At 43.5% G+C, this 20,318-nt stretch overlaps 1 protein-coding gene across 1 annotated transcript in view; it reads left to right on the forward strand.

The window, feature by feature from the left end:
* The window catches only part of OTOGL (otogelin like), a 135,739-nt gene extending 130,663 nt beyond the window's left edge, over positions 1 to 5,076 (forward strand). Inside the window, exon 58 of the mRNA XM_050934069.1 lies at positions 3,549 to 5,076. Within this exon, the coding sequence (XP_050790026.1) occupies positions 3,549 to 3,749 (201 nt within the window). The 3' untranslated portion in view covers positions 3,750 to 5,076. The remainder of the gene's footprint in view (positions 1 to 3,548) is intronic.
* Positions 5,077 to 20,318: the final 15,242 nt, after the last annotated feature.

A 20,318-nucleotide genomic window follows, 5' to 3' on the forward strand; every position in this document is an offset into this window, starting at 1 on the left:
CTTGGTCCTGTGGTGTTTAATATATTTGTTAATGATCTGGAAAGGAGTGTGAATAGGGCTGTAGCAAAGTTTTCAGCTGACAAAGTTATTTAGGTTAGTCAGGACCAGAGAAGACTGAGAACATCAGAGAGATCTAAACAAATTATGTAAACAGGCAACAAGATGGCAAATGAAATTTAATGTAGGCAAATATAAAAGTAATACACATTGAGAGGAAAAATTTAAGCTACTGTTACAAGGTTCTAAATTGACTATATCAGTCCAAAATAGCTCAATGCAAACCTTTGCTCAATGCACAGTTGCAATCAAAAAAAGCTAACAAGATGTTAGGATGCATAAGGAATGGGAAGGAGAATAATCCCCCAAATATGTCTTTAAATCAATGATGTGACCTATTCTGGAATATTGTGTACAGTACAGATCGTCCCATCTCAAAAATTGTATTGCAGAACTGGAGGTGGTTCAGAGAACAGGGACAAGAATATTCAAGATCATAGAAAAAGTTGCAGATGGAGAGAGACTGAAAAGAATGGAATTGTGTACATTAGAAAGAAGACAAATAAAACAGACATGATAGATGTATATACAATAATGAATGGTGTAGAGAAGGTGGATTGGCAGCAACTGTTCTCCCTGTCTCATAATATAAGAACTAGGGGACTTTCAATAAAATGAAAAAGCAGCATATTCACAACCAATAAAAGAAATACTTTTTCACACATTATGTAATTAAGCTATGGAACTCATTGCCACAAGAAGTTGTTGAGGCCAAGAATTTAACAAGATTCAAAAAGGGATTAGACTTTTATATGGATATCAAGAAGATACAGAGTTATAATTCAAGACAAAATTTTGGAAGGGATATTAAAGCTTGTGCTGGAATAAGTTGCCTATGGAGGTTGTGGAATCTCCATCATTGGATATTTTTAAGAGCAGGTTAGACAAACACCTGTCAGGAATGGTCTAGATCAGTGTTTCCCAAACTTGGGATGCTGCTTGTTTAGAGAGAGCCCCTGTTGGGCCAAGCTCGTTTGTCTACCTGCTGCATCCGCAGATCCAGCCAATCACGGCTCCCACTGGCCACGGTTTGCTGCTTCGGGCCAATGGGAGCCGCTAGAAGCAGCAGCCAGTATGTCCCTCAGCCTGCGCTGCTTCCAGCAGCTCCCATTGGCCTGGAGCGGCGAACCACAGCCAGTGGGAGCCGCGATTGGCCAGACCTGCGGACGCAGCAGGTAAACAAACTGGCCTGACCCGCCAAGGGCTTTCCCTAAACAAGCGGTGTCCCAAGTTTGGGAAACACTGGTCTAGATAATACTTAGTCCTGCCACGAGTGCAGGGGACTGGACTAGATGATCTCTTGAGGTTCCTTCCAGCCCTGTGAGTCTATGATTTAGGACAGTTGTTCCCAAACTTGTTCCGCCGCTTGTGCAGGGAAAGCCCCTGGTGGGCTGGGCCAGTTTGTGTACCTGCCGCATCCGCAGGTTCAGACGATAGCGGCTCCCACTGGCCGTGGTTTGCTGCTCCAGGCCAATGGGAGCTTCTGGAAGTGGCATGGGCTGAGGAATGTACTTGCCGCTGCTTCCAGCAGCTCCCATTGGCCTGGAGCAGCGAACTGGGGCCACTGGAAGCTGTGATCAGCTGAACCTGTGGACGCGGCAGGTACACAAACTGGCCAGGCCCGCCAAGGGCTTTCCCTGTACAAGCGGCAGAACAAGTTTGGGAACCACTGATTTAGGGTTTAAGGCAATCTCTAACTATTAAAACTTGGGGTGAAAGCTATGTGTGGGCAATTGGTTCTACATTTGCCTATTCCAAAGTTCTAATGCCATCCTCTGAAGTATCTGGTTCTGTCAACTGGCAGAGACAGGATACTGAACTGGATAGACTACTAGTTTGAATCACTGCGGCAATTTGTATGTTCAATATATCTATGGATGTTATTTCATGATTCTATGTATTCTACAACTGTATCAGCATTCTAATCTGCCCCAGCACAATAGCATATCAGAAAACTGTTTATATGCTGTAAGTATTGGATGAAATCCTGGTCCCATTGAGGTCAGGATAGCACCCATGGTAATATAGGCCTTGTCTACACTTGGAATGGTGTATAGATTATATGTAGCAACATGCTGAGGTGAAAAGTAGGCTGTGTCCACGCTGGTGATGTATAGTTACATGCGGCAGAGAAAGATTCTGCCAGGGGAAGACAGTGGGGAAAGGCTCCAGCAGCTGGGAGACAGTGGGACAGTACACTGCTAAAAATAGCGTAGATGTGGGATGCACTGCTTGGGTGTGTTGAGAGCTATGTTGGATATACACCCTAAGGTTCTTGAGTGTCTTTACTTGCTTAGGTAGAGTTTCACGGTCTCCATTGCTATTTATACCCATGCCAGAGGAGTGTGCAGTGTATGTACTGTATATGCTGCCATAAGTGTAGACATAGCCACAGCTCAGGTCCCAAACAAACAATACAAAAGATAGAGATTGGATTCTGTGGCACAAGTTCTTTTATGCAACCTGCACTACCCCACCCACCTTGTTCCTTGCTGACCTAACCTCTGCTCTAATACTTTCACACATATCTATCAGAGTGATAGTGTGGCTAATGACAGTACTCTAGCTGCCAGCCATGTTGAAAGAGGAAGGAGAAAGCTATCACACTAGTGTGCTTCCACTTTTGATCCCGCAGGGGAATACTTAATATTGACTTTTCCACAGTTTGCTTAGATTAATCCACCAACAGTAAAGGACACAGCTTTAGCTGCACAGTTTAAACATTATAAATATATCCATCTATTTTAGGATTTAGTGATGGCTGGACAAGTTTTTTAGCTTAAACAGCTTATCGGAACCAGAGAACGGAGAAGAAGATCTGAAGATTCTCTTCTTAGGTTATAGGAAGCTCTGTATGGGGTAGGGTTTTGCTCTTACAGGAATAATATCCCTATTTAAGGGCCTACTATCCAGAGCCCAATGGAATCTTTCCATTGACTTCAGTGGGCTTTGGATCAGGCCTTAATTAAGGAGTACCATATAGATCTACCTGGATATAACTTGTCATCCTTTATACATTATCTCTGTATCTGGCTCATTACCTTCAAAAACCTAGATGCTCTTCCACAACAGTGCTAGGCCAGGAGCAGGGAGTGGATTGCTTGGAGAAGAAGGTAGTATAAGGTAAAAGTTAGTGGTAAACAGCTTTAGAATAAAGTACCAAATTTTGTTCAGGCTCAGCCAACATATGTGGTCACAAGTACAAAAAAATTCAACATTTAGAAGCTGACTTCATTTAAAAAAGAAAAGGCAAGAACAAAGAGACTCACCTCAACTTAGAATTGACATAACCATTTAACATAGTTTTGTATGTGATAACTTTCAAATGATTTTTAATAGGGAAAATAATTATTACGTATCAGAATCTTTTACAAAAACCTGGATATTTTTAAATATAAAAACAGATTCTGATTACAGTTAATTTTGAGATGTTTTGTTTCATCTTGTTAATGAAACTTGTTTGATAATTTCTCTTTCTCTGTCACTAATAGATAAATGTGGCTTCCTGTGAAGGGAAATGCCCCTCAGCTACAATTTTTAATGTCAATATCGATAGCCATTTAAAATTCTGTAAATGTTGTCGTGAAAATGGAGTACAGAACTTGACTGTGCCACTATACTGCTCAGGAAATGGCACTGAAGTGATGTATGTCATCCAAGAGCCTACGGACTGTTCATGCCAATGGAATTGAACATCTGATGGATTCTATGTACCTGATTTCACAGTGAGAATTGAAGTTGGCTTCCTATCATTGAATTAAATTTTTTTGGCATTGGACAGACTGAATAAATATTATATAGAAAAATATATTTTATCAGTAATGTTTCAGCCAACTTGGTTTCTTAGCAAATTTAGTAGAAAATGCATAGAAATATTACAGCAAAACATTTTCAGACATTGGCAAATATCAGATTATTAATTTGACAATTATTTACTTCTGTCCAATATGCTGCTGAAAACTAATTTGATTTTTAAAATTTAACTTGATTGAATTGGACCAACTGTATCCAAAAGTTATTTTTTGTGAAACCTTTTGCTTTTATCTTATTAGCAGTTTCATTAGGCATTACTCAGTGACTGAAATCTGCATAAATTTGAACCCACTGAGCAACATAATGAATGTAGTCTTTTTAATTTGTACTTTTAAAAAACCTGTGGCCTAAATCGTAGTATAATGTTACATTCCTTAAATCTATGGCATTTTGCTTTTTTTAATATCATATATGCATTTTAAATATTGTGATTGGATAGAAGGGGCCAAGTATGGAGCGTGGTTCAGACTTCTGTTAAAAATATGTAAAAACTCTACCGTTCACTGAAGGCTTATTCTTTAAATCAATTTTTAACTTTTTACAACCAATCAGAGGAGAAATTGCTCTTACTGTATTATTTTATGAGGATTCTGTGAATGTATTCTGTTTTTAAAGTGGACCAGTGCACCTTCTGTTTTGGTTTTACCCTTTGTTTCATGGGTTGAAATGCTCATGTTCAATATTTTTTATTTAAACTAACTAAATTTAACGATTGATTTAAAGGAATATTAAGGTTGGACACAATTGCTGAATCTAAGTCTCAAATCATTTGGAGTCAAGAAGAAACATGCGCCCATTGAAAAGGATATAACATTGATTGTAAGGAGATAATTCATATATATAATTAGTCTATGGATGCACATGGTCCTGTGTATCTGATACCAAAAGTGCTCTCCATTTTCTTAGCCATCAACTATTTATTGTAATTCTTAAGAATTGAGAATGTAGCTTTATGCCCATTTTCAGAAGCATTGCTCACCCTAGAAACTCATTGGTGAATTTCTAGCCAGGTAGAAGTCATTGGAAGTTAAGTCATTGACTTCAGTGAGGCCAGGAGTTCACTCATGTATTATTTTGAAACTAAAATTCTTGGCTAAGAATCTAAGAATTTCTTGGGTAAGCAGTTCTCATAAACTGTTGGAATTTAATAAAATAATAAAGAGGTTGGATTATTACATTGTTTTTATAATGAGAAATAGTCACTATAAAAAGGAAAAATAAATATATTTAAAAGTTGTGGCTGTTTTGTATCATTCATCACTTCATATGCTGAAACTTAACTTTCCATCTCCTGTGAACTAAATTTGGCTGATTAGGGAGAAAAATAGTATATAAACTTTAATCAGTCAGTTATTCATGAGATACCTTCCTATGGATTCAAAGAAGGGGCCATTGTGATCATCTAGTCTGACCATCTGTATAACAAAGCTCATAGAACACCTCCAAAATAATTTCTAGGCCTTATCTTTTAGAAAAACATCTGTTCTTGATTTAAAAAATGCCAGTGATGGAGAATCCACCACAATGCTTTGTATTTTGTTCCAATGTATTTCCAAACAATATGTCTAGCTTCGCTTTCCAACCATTGGATCATATTATACCTTCATATGCTAGATGGAAGAATCCGTTATCAAATATTTGTTCCCCATGTATAATAAAAAAATTGTGAGTTGGGTTAAATAAGGCTACGATTTAGTCATTGGCATTTTTAATAAAAGTCATGGACAGATCATGGGCAGTAAACAAAAATTCATGGGCACGTGACCTGCCCATGACCTTTATATAAATAACATTGACTAAATATTAGCTGCCCAGGAGCGCCACAGCTAAGAGGGGCCTCCGGGGTGCCGCAGCTCTGGGGAGCCCTAGAGCCAGCCCCACCAGCCACTGCTCCAGCTGCCCCCGGGACCACTGCTCAGGCAGTCCCCAAGGCCTGCTGCACCTGCAGCTGCGTGCATGGTCTCTGGGACCAGCTGCCCGGCGCTGCCCAAGCAGCAGCTGATGCGACTGTCCTCAGGACCACTCCAGCAATGACCCGTGCGGCTGGCTGCAGGGCCACTCCAGCAGTGGCTGATGCAGATGTCCCTGGGGCCACCTGAGCAGTTGGCCCTGAGGTCAGCTGCTTGGGTGGCCATGGGTCAGCCACACTGGCTGCTGCAGCTGTGGAAGTCACAGAGGTTGCAGAAAGTCACAGAATCCATGACTTCCGTGACAGACACGCAGCCTTTATCATAAATATTTAATCATTATAAAGACATAATATTCATCTGATGGTCATCATAGAGTTGCTACTGTAGCAACAATGATATATCTTTGGAATACTGCTTGTCTATTTTATTCTGTGTAGGGAAAGCAGATACCATAAATAGTCAGAAACAGGATCCAATCACTTTAGCCAGTTGAGACAATGAATGTGGCAGCAACGTATAAAATATTATGGGTGAAATCCTGACCCCAGTAAATTCAATGGTAAAACGTATGTTGACTTCAGTGGGGCCAGGTTTACACCTAGAGTTTTAATGAATGTATGGACTAGTGGTGGGCAACCTGTGGCCTGTCAAGGTAATCCATTGGTGGGCCGCAGGGCAGTTGATTTACATTGACCATCTGCAGGCATGGCCGCCCACAGCTCCCAGTGGCTGCAGTTCACCGTTCCCAGCCAATGGGAGCTATTATGTACTGGGACCTAGAACCAAAATGTGCTTGGCTAGTGCTGTACCAGTTCATGACTGTAGTGAGGCAGTGTGGCTCCCCTCCAGCCCCGAGGAGGAAGAGCCCAGCCGGAGGCCAGAGTGGGCGGGGCTAAGGAGCTCTGAGCCTGCCCCTCAAAGGGTCAGTCGCCGCCCAGGAACTATAAAGGCCAGCCCTCAGAGCTCAGTCAGGCCCCAGCAGCCGGAGAGAGCAGACGTCCTGCAGGGAGCTCAAGACTGGGAAACTCCTGCGGCCCAGGCCGGCCACCCCGACTGGCCTGAGCTCCCCTGCGCCCTCTACCTGGAGGATTCCCCGGAGCTTCCCCACGCCCACTACCCGGAGGAGCCCCCGGAGCTTCTCCGCACCTGCTACTCGAGGAGCCCCTGGAGCTGCCCTGGCCCGACTACCCAGAGGAGTTCCTGGACCTACCACCCAGCCCCGGCTGCGATGAGCCCATGCTTGTGGACCCTGCAGAGGCCGACATCTGGACCCAGGTAGGTCCCCAGAAGTAGCTCGGGGGCAGCTGACTGTAGTCTGGCTGCAGCCTTACCGGAGCCTATGTCAGTGTGTTGCGGCCAGGACCCCCACTGACTGAGCAGTGGATCATTAGCTGCTGCTAGGGCCCTGGGCTGGGACGCAGTGGAGTGGGAGGGCCTGCGTCCCCCCTGCCACCCATTCTGGGGTGGCAGACTCCCCCTCTTCCTGGCCTGCTGAGGCCGAAGCCAGAGTTTGCTGCCCCACCCTGACCTAGGGTCGGGCCTTAAACTGTTGTTGTTGCGCAGCCCTGCCCAAGGGCCTGAGCTCCCTGACTCAGTGTTTACTGCCTCGCCCTGACCTAGGGCCGGGCCTTAAACTGTTGTTGTTGCGCAGCCTTGCCCAAGGGCCTGAGCCCCTTGCCCTGCAGGGCAGGCGATTGCCACGAGGACTGCCAGGCTAGTTTCCTGGACCCACTGGTGCATAGCGGGCTGGCGTGGCTCCCCTCATCCCCCGGAGAGGGTCGAGCCCTGGCTGCACCCGTGTACAATGACCATAATTATAACTATAACTTACTTTCATTTGTTAGACTATACACAAAGTTTGTATAACAGTGCAATATATTGGAAGGACAAATATTCAAAAAAGAAAATGTCTTCAAGAGCTTTTGGCATATAGAGATAGGAATCTTATTTTTGTATCTACAGGGAGTTGGGCCAATACTTATTAATGCATTTAGTGTTTTCCAAATAATGCCACAAGTTTAAATATGATACAAAAGATTTAATCATAGAACACTTGATGGGTTTTGATTGAAATGGTAAATGATATATTATATTTTTATACAAAACGTTTTTGTAAAACTTAGCACTTATTTGTAATTAAAGAGTTATCAATAAATATTATATTTTCAATAATCTCTTGAATTACAGTGAATCAATACCAATGTAACTAGTCAACAATACAGCACGTCTTTTAAGTAACTCACATATATCCATAAACATCAACTTTAACCCAGAGTCTTATGTTACACTAGATGTACCGACCTTTAAAGATTTTTAATTAGTCTCATGAAGATATGCAACTGGGACAACATATTAAAAGACTTTTTCCTGATTTCAGGGTTTGTTCCAACTACTGAAGCCAATGGGAGTTGAATCAGACCCTCATTGAAAATCGGCAGCAAACGTCGTCTTCAGTGGAGTGGGAGCTGGTCCAAGATGTATTTTTTTTTTTAAATAATTTTACTTCATCCGTAAATGATTTTGTAGTGCACTGAATAATAGGCATTCAGAATGCCATTCTGAAGAGGAAAAGCTATTGGGTGCAATTCACTGGTATAAGGGCCTCTGCAGTACTAAAGCCCCACATAGGAGCTGTACTTGTGGAAACACAGGTGCACCTGTGCATCGCCTGTGTGCTGTGGAAAGGATCTTCAACACAGGCCCATGCTCTCACAGAACAGCATTATGGAAATGAGGCAGGATCACATATCTACATCAGTGTAAATCCAGTGGTCCCAGCACCCTGTGCAACCGGCACAAAAGGGCTGTGGCCAATATTCCAACTCAGAGGCTGGAGTAATACCTGAAGGAAGTGGGAGGTAGGGTGGGAGACTAGCAGCCATGTTCCCTAGCTCTGGTTTGGAAGGGTTGGATTTCATCTTGCCAACAGTTCTGCCTTTCGTCCACATAAATGCCTGAATACTCTAAGCTTTATGTGGTTTGAATAGATTTCATCCATTTCATATACTTTAATTAAAGTACATTCTAAGGCAGTGGCTCTCAAACTTCTGTACTGGTGACTCCTTTCACAAATCAAGCCTCTGAGTGTGACCCTCCCTTATAAATTAAAAACACTTGTTTATCTTTTTAACACCATTATAAATGCTGGAGGCAAAGCAGGGTTTGGGGTGGAGGTTGACAGCTCATGAAGCCCCATGTAATAACCTCGCGACCCCCTGAGGGGTCACAACCCCCAGTTTGACAACCCCTGTTTTAAGGCATTGCTATAGAGAGACAGTAGCCCATCTGTAATGGGGAGTGTGTGTGTGTTCCCCCTCCCACTATTTACATTTAAAATTTCCGAGGTATGGAAGCTGGAAAAATTAGGAGTAAATCACCATTGGCAAATTGTTAGCATGCTTTTTTGGAACATCATATCTCTAAATCAGTGAGACCTAGAAACTTCAAATTTATTCACAAATTATTGAATGCCTATTGACCATTTTGGATCTGAATCTTTTACCTGCCTCCATGACACTCCTGCTTAAAAACAAAGGGCATGATCCTGTATGTAATTGAACTCAGTGGCAGGATTTCTTTTGACTTCAGAGGATGGAGGATTGGCCCTAATTCTGCAAAACTATGAATACACAAGCAGTATTTTTACTTTCATAAGTAGCTCCATTGTGTTTTATAGTGTTACTTATGAGTAAGAGTTTGGGAAAAATAAACTTGTTAAGATAGTATACAAGTTCTTGTGTTACATTCTGGGCACTACACTGGTGAAAAACTCAAGCTTAAACATTTGCTGGAAATACTGAATAAAAGAAAAATGTTTGTTTGGAAAGAACTCTTTTGATTAAAGTGGAATGTGCCACACACACACATACTTTATTGAGTGGGGCTTTAATAAAATGCCTTAAAAACTGCCAATTTGGTTTCATCACAGCAACTTGGGTCTCTTTCTTTCTTTCTTTCTTTCTTTCTTGTCAACGAGACCTGGAGAACGCAGGGAACTGGTAAGCCCAAAACTGCTTATGCAGCAATAAGCAATACTTCTGTATCATGAGATATTCACTGGTTATGTTACACTATAGGATTTCCTAATAGCTGCTCACAACACTGAAATTGTGAAGTAAACAACAGTGACATTTTAGTCAGAGCTTGCATATGTCACAGTTATTTACTTCACAATTTCAGTGTTGTGTGCTATTAGGAACTCCTATAGTGTAATATAACCAGTGAATGTCTCATGATACAGAAATATTGTACCACATGTGACTGTAGAACCTGAAGATATACCACATAAGGAAATGTATGTCATGAATTGTCCATGTTTGATAGGGCTACTTATTTTTATTTATACCTTGACTGATTTATCTAGCGCAGGGGTCAGCAACCTTTCACAAGTGGTGTGCCAAGTCTTTCATTTATTCACTCTAATTTAAGGTTTCATGTGCCAGTAATACAATTTTAAGGTTTTTAGAAGATGTCTCTCTCTATATAATATATAACTAAACTATTGTTGTATGTAAAGTAAATACAGTTTTTAAAATGTTTAAGAAACTTAATTTAAAATTAAATTAAAATGCAGATCTTATCAGTCTAGTCCGATCCTTGCCCTTGCTTTTCCTTGCTGAGTTTTCCAGTGTCTGGCACATATCTGGATACTTTAAGCTGCACACAGGCTTCTGAGTGATCAGTTGTTAACCATCTCTGAGAGGGACAGAGGACAGATTTGTGAAAATACCTGTTCACACAGGTATGTGGATCCAAATGCTGAAAGCATTGCAAACGCAATTTTCTTCAAACAGATACATTTCACTGGCAGGGATGTTCAGCAGGTCAGACTATAGGCCCCATGATCTCTGTTGATAGCTTTAAGTGCACTCCGCAGATCTCCAAACTTTGATGCCCACAATTCTTTTTACGGAATGAGCTGCATTTCAAAATCTTCAACACCCATCCACTGAAATACAGACAAATCCAAGTCACTTTCGTTGAACTTTTCAGGATTAATTAGAAAAGAAACCATTGGGCCAAATCGCTGGAAATCTTGAAATCTGTCAGAAAATTCTGATTCCAGTTCTTGCATGTACATTCCAATCTCATTGACACTGACAGTGCAACGTGTCGATAGCTCTTTTATGTGTTGGAAGTAGCAGAAAGTTGAAGTTTGAATATCCTGAGAAAAAACTGCTAGTTTTAAAACAAAACCCTTCTAGGCTTCATGAAGATCCAGAACCGTTTGCCCTGCACCCTGGAGATGGAGGTTAAATTTGTTTAGGTGAGTGGTGATATCAGTTAGAAACATGAGTTTACACAGCCATTTGTCATCATCCAGTTTGTGGTAATTTTGTCCTTTTTCCAACAAAAAGGCCTTGATTGCATCAAAACAGTTTATAAAGCACACCAAAACCTTGCCACAACTTAGCCACCGAATGTTGCTGTGAAGTGGAATGTCATTATAAGCACTATCCATCTCTTTTAGCAGTGCTTGAAATTGTCTGCAAGTCAAAGCAGATTGAGCAAGGATATTCACAATTTGCACCACTATATTCCAATTTGCACCACTATATTCATCACATTATTAAGCTCTGAATTAGAAATTTTAGCACACAGGTTTTCTTGATGGATGATACAGTGAAATTTGACTTTTGGGAGGCCAATTTGTTCTTCAAGTAACTTTACAAATCCCTTCTGTTTTCCGACCATGGCACGAGCATGATCTGTTGTCACACAAAATATTTTTCTGAGGTCAACTCCTCATTCTTCAAAATGGTTTACAAAAGTTTCTGCTATATCTTCCCCCTTTGTGGTGCCATGCAGGGGTTTTAGGCAACAAAGTTCCTCTTGGATTTCATCAGAAGCACAATATCTTGCAACAAATGCCAAACATAGAACATCGTTTATATCCACGCTCTCATCAACTGCAACACTAAACACTGCTGTGTCTCTTAATGCAGTTGTCCGCTTTTCGTTAATGTTTTCTGCCATTTCGCTTATGCGTCCCTCAACTGTTCTGGCAGAGACAGGCAGTTCTTTTATTCTAGATACGCATATTTATTTGGCAAATCATTGAACAAAACCTCCAAATGGCTGAGAAAAACTTTTTATATCTTTCCCATCTGTAAATGGGTTTCCATTTTTTGCAATACACTTTGCAATCTGAACAATTTTAAAGTGAGGGTTATGAGCTGTGTCCCCTCTTGCCCCTGTCTCCACCCCACACTGCCCCAGGCTGGGGCCAGTGGGCCACAGCTGGGGGCGGCTGCAGAGCCCCGAGCCAAGGCCAGGACCCCGAGCCCCTAGGACTGCTGACTGGGACCCGGGTCCTGCAGCAGGGCTGGTGGACGGAACCCCAGGTGGCAGGGGACTGGTGGCTGGGACCCCAGGATGGCAGCAGAGGCCCCAGGACCAGTGGCCAGGACCTGGGCACTGTGAGTGCCACTCAAAATCATCTTGTGTGCTGCCTTTGGCATGTGTGCCATAGGTTGCTGACCCTGATCTAGTGGTTAGCATATTCAATTTTTGAGTTTATGTATTATCCATTATGCAATTAAGACTTAATTTCAATGGTTTTTTTTAACAGAATTAACTACCATTTAAAAACTTTTTATTTTTGGAAGACTGGGGTGCTGGATATCTCAGCACAGGAGGAGATTTTCTTTTTTAGAATACTGTTTCAAATCCAGCCAAGGCTGCTGGTCATCAAAAGTCATTGCTCTCTGATGGGCTTTTCAGTGGCCTTTGTGTTAGGAGTTAGTGGTCCCAGCCCTATTATTTGTTTATTGATGTTTGCATTGGTAGCCCTGCCAGCAGCCTCAGCAGAGAGGCGAAGGACTGAATAGGTATGGAAAATCAGATCCCAGTTCTGCTCCTTGAAAGGCAATGAGAATTTTGTCAGTGATTTAAATTGGCACTGAATAGGGCCCCAATTATAATTTCACCTCTAGAGATGATCTCTCTGGCTTGTAGGTAACACTGCTCTACAGCCAAAATGCTTCTGAAATAAATGTAGTCCAACTTTACTAATTCTGGGTCACTGAGAACGAAAATGATGCTTAAAATTGTTGATTGGCTCTAGATTTCAAGATATGCTATTGGGTCAGTATATACGACCCTTGACTTGGGAATGGCGGAGGATAAGCGAGTTATAAAGGGAAGGGATCTCAATTTAAACCAGAAATGACTAAAATACATCTTTGACTGGATCTATGAATAAATCTATGACTGGGTTTGGACAGTACTTGCTTTTTAGGCAAAACAATGAATGATGCAATCTGAAGCTGGTATTGCATCATACATGATATGAATTGCATCATGTTATTCCTAGAAGTCATGGATGATGCAATCGTAACGAAGTTTACATCACTCTGCTGAACAAATTGCCCTATATCAGCTCTAGAAATCATACAGTTAGGGAATCCCGTTGCAGCAAAGCCATCCACTATGACCTGCACGTTTCCCAGAGTCACAACCTTTTGTAGCAGCAGCTTAATGATTGCTTTGGCTACTTGCATCACAGCAGCCTCCACAGTAGATTTTCCCACTCCAAATTGATTCCCGACTGACTGGTAGCTGTCTGGTGTTGCAAGCTTCCAGAGGGCTATTGCTACTCGCTTCTCAACTGTGAGGGCTGCTTTCATCTTGGTATTATGGCATTTCAGGGCAGGGGAAAGCACGTCACAAAGTTCCATGAAAGTGCCCTTATGCATGCAAAAGTTTCGCAGCCACTGCGAATCATCCCACACCTGCAAAACTATGCGGTCTCACCAGTCTGTGCTTGTTTCCCAGGCCCAAAATCGGCGTTCAATGGCTAGACCCTGCCCCATTACCAGCAGGATCTCCAAAGCGCAGGGGCCCGCGGTTTGAGAGAATTCTGTGTCCATGTCCTCATCACTCTCCTCGCCGCTCTACCGTAGCCGCTGCCTCCTCGCCTGCCTTTGCAGGTCCCAGTTCAGCACAGACTGCACGAGAATGCGCGAGGTGTTTACAACGTCCACGATTGCGGTCTTGATCTGAGCAGGGTCCATGCTTGCTGTGCTATGGCGTTTGCACAGTTCACTCAGGAAAAAAGGCGCGAAACGGTTGTCTGCTGCTTTCACAGAGGGAGGGGTGAGGCTGTACCCAGAACCACCCACGACAATGTTTTTTGCCCCATCAAGTACTGGGATCTCAACCCAGAATTCCAAGGGGCAGGGGAGACTGCGGGAACTATGGGATAGCTACGGGATAGTTACCCACAGTGCAACACTCTGGAAATCGACGCTAGCCTCGGTACATGGACGCACACCACCGAATTAATGCGCTTAGGGTGGCCGCGTGAACTCGACTTTATACAATCTGTTTTAAAAAACCAGTTTATGTAAAATTGAAATAATCCCGTAGTGCAGACATACCCCTAGTGCTAGTTTCCGCACTAGGAAACAGAATAGTTTCTTGGCACATACATTTAGGTTATAATTCCCTGGCACAGGCTCTAGTGCAGCCTTTTTTTCTTTTCATACCAACATATTATAAAGCATTTAGCCATACAAGGTTCATTTCCCCTTAGTGCAGAATTTCTATGATTTTGCAGCATATTGGATAAAATAGAAGTTAACTCTCTCGCAGTGTGCTGTTTGAAGGTTATGCGAGGGGAGGGGAAGCATCGATCAGCTGATACTCTGTGGAACACGGGATACCCTGGTCTATGCTGATGCAAAGTTGCGACCAGCATCGTGTCACCGCAGTTGGTTCTTCATAGTCCTGCTCAGCGGCAGTAACTTGGGGTAGAGAAGCCAAGCCCAGGGTCAGGGCGCGTCTAAAACGTTGGGGGGGGGGAATGTGGAACCCTCGTGCAAAGCTTCTTACTCCTCAAAGGGAAAACTCCTCCCTAAATGGGCATTAAAAAACAACTCGGCTTCCATTGTAGCCGCAGGGCTCCCAGCCGGCGCTGTTTAGACTCACTAGGGCAGGAGCCAGGCTGGTGAGAGGAAATGGGCAGAGGTGAGTGGATGGCGCGGGTAGCACCTGTCCGAGCTCGGGCTCGGGCTCCAGACCAGCGCAGCCTGGCACTTGGCTGGAGGAGCAGGGGGGAGGGGTCCCCTGGTTGCTCCTTCTTGGGGCTGAAGCGTCCCATGCTAGAGCAGCTCACTCACCCGCCCCCTGGCACGGCTTGGCTGAGGCTCCCGCCACTCCCCGAACCTGAGCGCAGCCTGTTGCTCGCCCGCTCCCCACGTCTCCATGGAGATCTCCCCTCAGCAGCCCAACAAAGGGAAAAGGGCAGGAAGGACCAGAACAAATGGGGGGACGGGCAGGCTGGGGAGAGAGCGGGACTCTGCGGCCGGCCCGGCGAGCCGGTGGGTCCCGCCCGCTCGCTGCGGGCCTGGGCAGCGGCTCCCTCTTGCTGCTCCTCGGAGCGCGGAGCCGGGCTGCCTGTGAACGGGGCCAAGCCCCGGGGAGCAAAGAGGGCAGGGCCGGGAGCCGCGCCTGTGCCCGGCGCAGCTGGGGCCCGGCCAGCCAGGCTCTGGCTCCGGCTCCGGGGCTCTCTCCTTAGTCCTTCCCCGCCCTCAGCTCCCTGCCGACGTCGGCTCCAGCAGCTCGCCGGCTCCGGGCCTCCCCACGTGTCTGGCAGCCTCGCCCAAGTACAGCTGTTGGAGGAGCCGGGCCCCGGGGGCTCAGCGCAGTGCCCAGCGCCCCCTGCTGCCCAGCCCCGGCCGGCGGGCATGGAGCGGGGAGCTGGGGAGGGACAGGGCGACCTGCAGGGTCCCCAGGCTGTTTGGGGGAGGAGTTTAGACACCGAGTCCCGAGGATGTTTGCAGAGGGGCTGTAAGAACAGATCTAGTCCCCGTGTCCTTCCTCCTTCAAAACTCTGGGTCTGCCCCTCAAGCAGGGCCGGCGCTTCCATTTAGGTGGCCTAGGCAATCGCCTAGGGCGTCAGGATTATTGGAGGGCGGTAGGTGGCTCCGGTGGACCTGCCGCAGTCGTACCTGCGGAGGGTCCCTTGGTCCTGCGGCTCCAGTGGACCTGCCGCAGGCATTCCTGCGGACGGTCCGCTGCTCCCGCGGCTCCGGTGGACCTCCCGCAGGCACGGCTGCGGCAGCTCCACCAGAGCCGCGGACCAGTGTGCGGAGTGGCAAAATGGCCGTGCGCCTAGGGCGCTAAAAAGACTAGAGCCGGTCCTGCCCTCAAGGGCTTTAGCATCGGGCCCTACATGAGTCAACGACTGCGACCAGATTCTGCTGCCTTTCCTCAGTATAAGTAATAGCGGCTGGTGGAGTAACACGTTGCCAGGCTGAGGAAAGGCAGGAGAATCCAGCCCTAGCTATTAACTCATGTAGAACCCGCTCCCAAAGGATTGCATCCGGCAGAGTTGCATTGGCAGAGTAAGTTACTGCTAAGGGTGGCAGAATCTGTGCCTGCCCCAGAGTAATAACCTTTATCACACCATCACTGATTGATTTCAGGGACTGCTCCAGTTTCAAATCATGTATATACCTAAATGGCTCCTGGACTGGTGCCTGAGTGAAGGTCACTTTTAGGGGGTGAATGTTTTAAAATCCATAGTGTTTGAGAATTGCAGTAATGAAGGATTGTCTTGCCAAACAGTTTTCATCTTGGTTGCTAAGATTTTGAGCACACTTAAGCTTTTTGATGCTGACACGATGCTTGTGGAATTAAATGCTTTCGAATAAGCATGATGGATTAATGTGTGTGAATTCGGAAGTATATTTGCTTCATTTTTATAATAGAATTTTCTATTCATACTTGTCTAAATTATTAAAGCAATTTCCAGTGAACTATGTACATACACATTTGTGTGTGGGTGTATCATCGCATGTGATGAACAAGTTATTTCACATTATTTACTGTAATTTTATATAGTCATCTAGTAGTTAATTGCATTCATTTGGGTGCTGTTGGACATCTTTGTAAAAACACCCATTAATGTGCACTTTGTATTTGATGATGCATTCTTAAGAGACAAAATATTGCCTATCTTGATAGAATGTGCAGGAGAGTTCAGTGCAGTACTTCTAACAAACAACAGTTTAAAAGTAACTTACAAGAAGTATGCATTATGGGCATGATCCAAGTCCACTGAAGCCAGCAAAGTATATATAAGAACGCCCATACTGAGTCAGACCAAAGATCTGTCTAGCACAGTATCCTGTCTGGGTGCTTTAGAGGGAATGAAAAGAACAGGTAATCATCAGTGATCCACCCCTATTGCCCATTCCCGGTTTCTGGCAAAACTGAGGCTAGGGGCACCATCTTTGCCAATTCTGGCTAATAGCCATTGGTGGACCCATCCTCCATGAATTTATCGAGTTCTTTTTTTAACCCTGTTATAGTCTTGGCTTTCACAATGTCCTCTGGCAAAAAGTTCCACTGACTTCACTGGGGTTTGGATCAGGCCCTAAATCTGGGACCAAATCCTGCTTATACACGTAGACTCATTAAAATTACCCTTGTGGGAGTGAAACAAACCACAGCTGGTCCTGGATGTATCCAATATAATGTCTGGTCCTGTAATCATTATTTAGGCAAAGGATAAACATCATTTTGAAGTTGAAATTTTTGCTGTGTAAGGAGGAGACTGAGCCAGAGGCTCACTGAAGTCTATAAAAGTCTGTCATTGAGTTAATCAGGCTAGAAGAGCCAGTCCCATAGTGAAGGAGTGTAAATCTAGAATAGTATTGAACTTCAGTTATATCAATATAAAGTGTTAACATGCATGTTCATTATCTTAATTTCCTCCTCATTTTATCTTAACATATTCCAACATAATTTTGTTTTGAAGCTGTTAAGATTCAGACACATAATAGACACTGGAATTATAAAACTTTCTTTCCATATGGACAAAACAAATCTTCTGTTGCTGCTGCTGTTAGAATATATATTTCAGGTAAGCATTTTTTTCTTCTTTGATGTTTTAATTGAAGTGTACAAAGTTATGGTTACGGGTTAGGCTCTTTTTTGTCATTCTAACCATCACAATAAATTGTAATGTATAGTAAACACTCTGTGGTTCCAACCCTGCTGCTGTTGAAGTCAATGAAAGTTTACCTTTTAGTTCAGTGAAAACGTGATTGTGTCCTAGGGTAGGTAGGTAGATGGTGAAAATGGAGTGAAAGGACTTGTGCCTAAACCCTTTGTTGTCAGTTTAAAGGCTCCCATTGACTTCAGTGGACTTCGGATAAGGCCCTAAATAAGATTCAAAATCTTGAAAATAGTTTTTGGAAAAAGAAGTAGAAGGAAAATTAAAAGCTGAAGTCCCTTTTGTCCTTTATGATCACACGTTGTGCGTGGCAGAATATCTGAATACATTTGTAAATTTGAAGAATTAAGTGATTTTTGGTAGGTTTTCCATTATAATTGATATTGTCAGATGCTGTGCTCTGTTTTGCATGGCAGATTCCTGCAACTGTAATGAGCAAATATACATTGTTAGATCAAAAACAAGAGCAAAAGTTGGGATGGAAAGCAAATATGAATTGCTTGTTACATTTGAAAGCCGATTTTCTTCTGTTCAAAGTGAAGAACTTTCACTACATTATTTTCAGTGTAAATCTCTGCAGTTCTCCAGCTTGCTGTACAAGTATAATTTTAAAGCCTATTATTCTTTTCCTGAGCATATCTAACTTATCAGTGAACCCTACTGTTTATGGCACATATGTCAGTGTAATGTGGGTTCCTTGGCTTCCAGGAAGAGGCTTGCACCATTCTTGTGAAATGTAAACTATGCTTTGAATGTGAATTATTATTAAGATCTTAGAAGATTTACATAGTCATGTCAATTAGGCATTAGACATAACAAATGACCTTAAAACAGTAAACCGAGTACCATATCATGATGTATTCACAAAGGGCAAAGCTATATGGAAAACTTATCCTTCTATATTTTGTGTTCAGTTTTTACCACAATGCATCACTTTGCAGTATAACATCACATAATACAATCAGAAATTTTAGATTTAGCATTTATTGTGGAGTAGAATGGTCGTTACTAGTTCAAGCTATGACTTTTTTGAGCTGCACTTTGGGATTTTGTTTCTAGTATTCCATTCAAGGTAAATGGAAATATAAACAGGTAAAGTGCTGAAATCTTTAAATAACCCTAACCTGCATTATATCTAATACAGAGACTGGCAGCTCAGGCCCAAACTCCTTAGAATTTCAGACATATGGTTCAGATTTGTATCTCCAAATACTAAACCAGCCCTATGTTTTTGGTTCCAGGTCAGACCCAAAATCAGCAGGGCCCTATTTTCTTGAATGAGTGTAACCAAAGTCCTGTAAGAACAAATGTATCATTATAATAATAGGAGTAAAATATTTGCATCTTAAAATAATTCAGTTTCCATCATAAGAACAGCTCTGCACAGGTAGGGTGGCTGAGAAGATCAGCAGAGGTAAGCTAGTTCCCCACTTTATGTACACTTCTGTTCCTGATTCTAGGTGTGCAGAGGCTGAGCTGCTTACTAAGGATAAAGTAAACTCTGTACTATGTTCTGAGCATGGAAGCCAGGGAATCTGGGAGGTTTGGAGCTCAGGTCCCAAGGATCATATTTAAACAAAACCACCAAAACTTCAAAAGGAACTGGATCTCTCTTCTCAGCACTGACCTAGGCAGAGGGCTATTAACCCTACTACTCCACATTGCTGGTTCGGAGACAGCAATAAACCCTACCCTCATTATTACAGCTGGCAGAATAATATTCGCTGCTCAATTTATTTGATTAATTTCATAGTATATTTCAAATACATTTTTTTTCATTTTTTGCACAGCTTTACACATTTCTGTTGAGGACAATTTTCTTGATTTAAGCAGTACTACCTCTTCTTTCCCTCTCAACACTTGCTGTTTCGGAGTGGAATTTTGGCTCCATGAAACTCTCCGAGTCTCCCATCTAAGTTTCATGAAGGAGCTCTCTGCTCATCCTCATAATGTGCAGTGCCTTTAAAAATTATTCCCTGGATGAGTACCAATGTACTCAAACAGAGGGGATTACTCTTCCCTTACAAAACTTCCCCTATTTCAATCAGATGACCATGAATGATATCACTCTCCTGAGGCTGACCAGAAAGATAAAGACCAAATGTTGCATGAATGTGACCAAAACCCAGGACCATTCGCTTCCGTGCTTTGTGCTGCAATGATTCCAGACCACCTGCTAGTGGCTTGGCGTGGTAAAGTGTCCTACCGTGGAGGATGAAATAAGGCAGCCCTCCCCAGAAACCTTCTGCAAAGGCTTTCAGAGTACCTCCAAGAGAGCTTTATGGGGATGTCCCTGGAGGATTCCCGCTCCATCCCCAGACACGTTAACAGACTTTTCCAGTAGCTGTACTGGCCACGAATGCATCCCAATTGTTCAGGGCAAATCAAACATTAAACAAATTGCTTTTAACCCTTGTAGTGTCATTACAAATGTGCACTCACCAGAGGTGCCTTCTCCGCTTTCAGGGTCTTGGAACAATACGCCCTGGGAGGGTATTGGTTCCAGGGTGATGAAAAGGTCCTGGCTGTCGGGGAGAACAGATTCTCCGCTTGCCTGCTGCGCGTTCTCCTCC

Source organism: Gopherus flavomarginatus, chromosome 1, assembly GCF_025201925.1.
Source record: "Gopherus flavomarginatus isolate rGopFla2 chromosome 1, rGopFla2.mat.asm, whole genome shotgun sequence".
NCBI classification, from domain to species: Eukaryota; Metazoa; Chordata; order Testudines; family Testudinidae; genus Gopherus; species Gopherus flavomarginatus.